A 7,042-nucleotide genomic window follows, 5' to 3' on the forward strand; every position below is an offset into this window, starting at 1 on the left:
GATGCCCAAAATAAACTGAAATTCAGTGAGAGGCTCCTAACTCCCTTGAAAATCCCAGCATGAATGACTAAAAATACTGTTCTGAGAGGCAAATCTGTCGCTGTCAATCAGAAAACTTCATTTGAATGTGTAGAAAAAAAATCCATTGTTCCAGGTAAAGAACTCAATTTGCGGGATGGTAGAAATGAATATCAAAGACTATTGTTGACATCACATCTCGTTTTGCTTTTTCTTTGTAGGTTACATATTTGGGTAAGGTGTCCACAACAGGGATGCAATTTTTATCAGGCTGCACAGAAAAACCTGTCATTGAATTATGGAAGAAGCACACACTAGCCAGGGAGGACGTCTTCCCAGCCAATGCCCTTCTGGAAATCCGACCCTTCCAAGTCTGGCTTCATCACCTGGACCTCAAAGGCGAAGCCACAGTCCACATGGATACCTTTCAGGTGGCACGTATTGCCTACTGCACTGCCGACCACAATGTCAGCCCAAACATCTTTGCTTGGGTTTACAGGGAGATCAACGATGACTTGTCCTATCAGATGGACTGCCATGCTGTAGAGTGTGAGAGCAAGCTGGAGGCCAAGAAGCTGGCTCATGCCATGATGGAGGCCTTTAAGAAGACTTTCCACAGCATGAAGAGCGATGGCCGGATCCACAGGAATAGCTCATCTGAGGAAGTGTCTCATGAATTCGAATCTGATGATGGCTGACTGAACTCATTGATAGTACAGCAAAGGCAGAAATTGCCTAGGGAATAGGAGCTGATAGATGAATAAGCAACAACTGATATCTGGAATTAAAAGACGGCCAAATACTTGGCTGACCAGCTTTTTAAATCAAAAGAGCAAATCAATACCTAAAGATATGCATCATTAAAGTAATTATGTTACATTGAAATCTGCTGCTGTTGTAAATGTGAGAAGAAGCTTTTTCTTTTTTTTTCTTTTTTTTTTCTATGTCACTTCCCCAACCTGTGCACCATCAACTCTTTATAGCCTGGTATAGTTCAGGTGTACAATCTGAAGTTGATTCAGTCCAGTTTGCCTTATGAAACTCATCAAGCAATTTTAATAGTAGATTCTCTGGGATTCATAGCTGGGATCTGATGCTGCTATGCAGCAGCAAGTGGAAAAGGGAGCCCTTTGGTTCAGAAAAACGAATCCCTTTCCATGTAATATTGCAAAATCATTTGACCTTACCTAGGCTGAAACAGCCATTCATAGGCTTTTTGACACGTGGCCTGACATTCTGAGTTTATTCACATTTCACAGATTTTTAAAAAGATGCTTATATTTACACATTATATCATATACTATCCTTTATTTTATTCATTTTGTCTATTTTCTTAATGTACCTGCAGCCACTCGTCTCCCACCAAGCACCATTAATTACAATTTCCAGGATACCAAAAAGGGAAAAAAAAATCCATGATGGCTTGTAATACAGTGAGCCAGCTCCATTATTTCTGCTGAGAGCTGAGTGACATGTTGCTAAGACCCGTGGTCTTTCACCAGTTGAACTGGGACTTATGATCCACCTCAGGTCTGAAGTGATATGAACATCATAGGCTTAACTCCACAGTAGTCTCCATTACCAACCTAGCGTATATAATTTGATGTAGCTGGTACTGCTGGGTCACAAAAGCCGGGGTGTGTTACCATAAATAGCAAAAGTGTCACTGACAATGAAAAGGCACTGGCCCTTTTAAAGTCAGGTTTGAAATGATTGAGAAGTTCACATTAAGATATCCTGCACTTTTCCTGGTCCACGGACAAAAAGGTTCATAACTTTTGTAAAGGCAGAAAAAAAATCATATAAAAACAAAACCTTTGGTTCACTAAATGTTTTTAAGGCCAAGAGCAGATGAATAGTTTGCAGGTAATGCTGCTCCTTGTTCGTAATCATGGTAATGGTAGGGGCACTAGGGCACCTTACAGAAGCCTTAAAAGAAAGCTATGTGTCTGTGTTTTGTGTGTGTATATATACATTGTGTGAGAGAGCATATGTATGCCTGTGCGTATGGCCAATGTTAAAGCATGTAGATTGAGCATGGAGACATGTTGAGGGGGACCCACAGCTCTTGAAAATATGCTTGTTGCTTTCCAATGTATGTAAACTATTCTCCAGCATAAATACATTCATACTTTAATAAAAAATATGTTTGAGTTAAAGCTATGATAGTTTTAGGCTCTGTTTCCAATGCAAACTTTCTGTTTTTGCTTAAAGTACCTTGGTCATCCACTGATGACAGATGTTTTTACAAACACCAATTAAACTGATTAAAAATTATTATAGGCTTATTTATATATACACCCACCCCAACAGTTAATAGGATTAAAATATTAAGTTATTTACATTTAAAACATTATATTAGTTTCCAAAAGGGGTAATGGGAATTTTTATGATTTCCTGTTGGGCTGAATTATTACTATCTAAGATCAGCTTTTAACTTTTATTTTAAGGTCTGTAGACACCAGTTCATACTTTCTGCTTTCCAGTAGGTGGCAGAGATTTTTCTCCAGGCATTGAGTCTAACTTAAGAGCCCTATTGACCAGAAACAGTACCTTGCCTCCACTACCATGGAACGGTTCGGGTCTGGCATCAGCATCCAGTATGAAGAACAAAGAAGCTCAGCAAGTTCCTCGAATACTTTGGTATTGTATCTTTGAGTGCCTGCTGCAGAGAAATGATCCAGAGTACAGAACTCTGAGTCTGGAGAGCCTAAATTTGATTCTCAAAGTTGATATTTCCTTCTCCTCACTATGGCTAGTAAGAAGTTGGGTCACTCTACAGTCTTTATCTTTGCTTTAAAAAATAAATCTGAACTTTGTTAGGCAGGTATGTCTCTTTATGGTCAAAGGCAACCTTTCTTCAACTTTGGGTCAAATTCTGCTCACTTCCTCAGAGTTATAGCCTGCATTTAGCTATTTTGGGACATTTGGCAGCCAAAATTGCTGTCATTCAACTTCTCAGATCCATTCTCTGGTCCTTTTATAGTAATCCCAGGTGTCTCTTTGACAAGGTTCAATGGGTTCTCCTGATTTCACCACTACTGATTATATATCTTACATGTGTGTTGGCAGGAGACAGGTCCAAAAAGCCAGAGCTTGCAATTTTATAAGGCTATTTAAAGAAATGCATCTTGATTAAGCATTACAAAATCCTGATTAAGCATTAAAAAAGTTGCCAAGCCATGGAGCCAGATTTTTACTAAATGGAGCCCTGATGAATGTGTGATGGCTTTTTGTCCTTTATATCTTGCATCATTCTCATAATGTATTGGAAGAAGGTTGCCAAAGCTAAAAACAGAACTATAAATAATAACTGATGTAATTAAATATTTGTATACCCAGAAGGTAGGACTAGAGAACATTGCTGTGGGCTCTGTTGTTCCATATAATATCGAGTTTCTGAATTTTCTGGCATTCGTTTGTTTGTGTCAAAGTTTAACATCAATTGTTGTATTTAATAGATTGTTATGGTCCTAAAGGTGCTCGTTGGGCCATATGGCAATAAAAGTTTTACATGCAAATAAAGGGCAGTAAATAATCCTTAGTATTTACTTATCAATCAGTGGTATGTGCCACTATTGAGGTGTGCACTCTGATCATTTGTATTGTGTTGTAAAATATTCCCAAATTACCTGTATTAAGTGATTTCAAAAGGAACATAAAGAAACCAGTGGACCTGGTCCTATTATAGACACAACATTTACCTTTTAATCAACATAACAATGGGATAGAATTGGAGACAGAAATAGTTACTGTTACATTTATATTCACATTCTTGCAGCATATTGAAAACTGATGAACACATTCCCTTTTCCCAAATCACCAAGAGCTTCTAGGTCTAAGTTACACCAAGGGTAAGTTAAAGGGCACATTCTAAACCTCTGCAAACAGTACTGACTCCACTTTCACTAAAGCAATGCAAACAGTGCACTGGACTCCAGTAACTAGACAGATACTTAGGGACTTATTCCAACATAGCTTTATTCCCCATTGCTCCTTAAATACTACTGTCAAGTCTCAATGCGCCATCTCCCTCCCTAACTTCAACACATTTAATTGCCCATGAAAGAGGAGATGCGTGTCCTTCTGGCTAATCTGGCTGTTTGCAGTTGTCAGAGCCTCCATGACCAGGAATGCCAGCAAACTCATTATAATGCCACCTAGTTGGGTTTGCCATTGATTTTAATGGTAGTAGGAGTAAGAGATCATTTAAATCAGTCTGTCTGATCTGAAAGTTTTGTGTGAAGATGCTTCACAGCTCTAAATTTTCACCTGCTTTAGTAAATAGTAACTTCATGAAACAGAGGATGACTTCACATTCTGATGATACCAGTACAGTCCTGCATTCAATGATGGGACGATGGAAAAACATGTTCTGTGATACAGATTGCCATCTCTTGTCTCTTGGAGTCCCTCCTGCAACACACATCCTCAGACAATGGTAAATAAATCTGACCTGCTATAACAGGGGTGGGCAAACTATGGCCCATGGGCCATTTTAAGTCGACCCACAAGCTCCTGCTGGGGGGTGGAGTCTGGGGGTTTTGAAATAAAAAAAAAAAAGAGTTGTTTAAAAAATTCAAAGCCTTCAATTCAAGCAAACAAACAAAAATTGGCTGATTTTATGTTTGTTTGCATCCAAATTTTGACTATGCTCCTGCTCTTTCTTATGTTTATACTGGTGTAAACTTGTTGCCTTCAATGGAGTTTCTACTGACTTAAACCAGTGCATGTGAGAGGAGATTCCAGTCCTCTCTCCTTGATGGCCCTGACTGAGGCTCGGTCTTTGCAAAGCACTTAAGCACATACTTGACTTTAGCTACATGAATGGTCACATTGCTTAAATGAAACTACTCATGTGCTTAAGACTCAGTGCCCCAGAAATCACTAGATCATAAGCTAAATCGAGAATGTTACTCCTATGTTTGTCACGCCAGGTGCTCAGACCCAGGGTAGGTCTACATAGCAGCGGGTAGGCTGACACATGCTAGCTCAGCTTGAGTGAGCATGCTATAAATAGCAGTGTGGTCGTGCGGGCACAGGTAGCAGCTCAGGCTAATCGCTTGGGTACAAGCCTGCCCAGCCCTCGGGGTACATACATAAAGGGGCTAACCTGAACTGCTATTGCCTCACAGCTATTTTTATTGCACTAGCACAAGCAGAGCTAGTGTGTCTGTGCTGGGAAGTACTCTTCCAGCTCCCATGTAGGCATATCCGTAGTGGGGAGGGGGATTATTTTAGATACATGGTTTTAATGAAGTTACAATGATTTATACCAGCTGAGAATCCTACATCTAATATGTCACCAACTCTTGTGATTTAATGCCACTCTCGCAATAGCTTGTGTTTTTATTAAACCCCAGCTCTCAGAGGCATGACATTATGTGAGACTCAGGTCTTGTCTTTTAAAAAAGTCAGTTTTCACCCTTCATGGTTGTGGAGGAAAGCTTAGAAATGTGCCCCAAGTGTATTCTAAAGGTTCAAAAACTAGATAGCAAGTGAACAAATTTATTATTTTTTAAAATCTCGTGATTTTTAAGCCAATCTTACTTTTTGGGGGGGTCCTGGCTCATGATTTTTGAACATTTGGGATAAACTATATTGTATATGAGTATGGTTTTATATACTCTCTAGTATAAAAATGCTATGTGAGATTGAAGAAAAGTTCACTAGAACAGATTTTTGCAAGTCCTGCTTATAATATAGAAACAGTTGCTGATATGGGGGAATCTAACTAAATTGATTAAGTATTTGTGAAATGGGCTTGGCTTTTATTTCTTTTTTAATTTGTTATTAAAAGAATGTAAATTTTGTAAAACTATCAAGTTAAGTATATTTTGTTATGAAGATCTTAAAAGACACAGATATTGTGAAGGTAACGTTCTAAAGTGCATCATAACTTGTCCTTTCCAGATTTTTGCTGTATTACATTTCTTAGCTGTGCTAAGGCAAGACCAGAAATTAGTTTCTCAGCCACCTGTCAGAATGTTTAAATATGGGGCCGAATCATTAAGCAAAACAAATGTTCCCACTCAAGTAAAAGAAGGAAGATTTGGCCGATCTGTTGAGAATATTATTTTCATACCATAGGGCAAAAATCAATTACATTTAGACATGAAACATCACAGTTAGGTTTCACTTTCAACTAGTTTGCCATGGGAACTCACTGTAATAAAATGTATAACAGAGATGGTTTCTAATTGAAGACATTTTTTTCTACCAGGATGAATACAGTTTGTGAACCCACCAGTTTAGTCTGATATATGCTAATATAACTAAAGTTGATGGCTGTGCAGAATAGCCTTGAAAGCTAGTTTCATCAATAAAAAGGAAATGCTCTGTTTTCATAGTCAAAAACCAGATGATGTTTATAGCAATGAGGCATCCTCCCAGCCATCCCACTGCTGCTGATTCTCAGGAATATTTTGCTGCTGTGTTAGCGAAGGGGTTGCATTAAGGTATTCTGTCCTAAAATTGTTTGTAAGACAGGGGTCAAAAATTCTAAGTGGGCCATCAAGGAGAGCAGCATTTTGATCATTAAAACCTGAACTTCAGCATGGAACAGGGCCAATCTTTAACCACAAGTATTTTCATCAGTGCATTTTATGACCATAAGGAAGGAGAATATGCCTAGAACTGAAGGATCTCCAAAAACTAATTCTAATGGAGGAAAATATCTGATTCCTGTTCATACTGTATGTTTTCTATGGCTCTGAGAGCAATTGAGGTAAAGTCAGTTTTCTTGCACACAGGTTTTTTGGGGTGGGGGGGGGTGGAGATTTAATTTGTTTCCTGTTTTAAAAAATATCTGAAACATAAAATTAATATGCTTCTCCCTAAAACTCTATCAGTGAATAACTTCTTTTCACATGAGAAAACAATTGTACATGTCTAGTGGATTACATTTAACATCCCTAAAATACACCAATAAAAGATTTGTGACTTGGGGGTGGAGGGTTTAAAATAAAGAGGAAACCTCAGATCAATCGATCCGATTATTTTACAGTTCTCACACGCTTGTGAG

General features: G+C 38.5%; 1 protein-coding gene across 2 annotated transcripts in view; it reads left to right on the forward strand.

The window, feature by feature from the left end:
- Positions 1–6,334, forward strand: part of PID1 (phosphotyrosine interaction domain containing 1) — a 165,607-nt gene extending 159,273 nt beyond the window's left edge. For both annotated transcript variants that reach the window (XM_027817365.3, XM_027817366.3), the window contains one exon: positions 240–6,334. In XM_027817365.3, the coding sequence (XP_027673166.1) occupies positions 240–716 (477 nt within the window). In that variant the 3' untranslated portion in view covers positions 717–6,334. The remainder of the gene's footprint in view (positions 1–239) is intronic.
- The last annotated feature ends 708 nt before the right edge of the window (positions 6,335–7,042 follow it).

This window comes from Chelonia mydas, chromosome 9, assembly GCF_015237465.2.
Source record: "Chelonia mydas isolate rCheMyd1 chromosome 9, rCheMyd1.pri.v2, whole genome shotgun sequence".
Taxonomy (NCBI): domain Eukaryota; kingdom Metazoa; phylum Chordata; order Testudines; family Cheloniidae; genus Chelonia; species Chelonia mydas.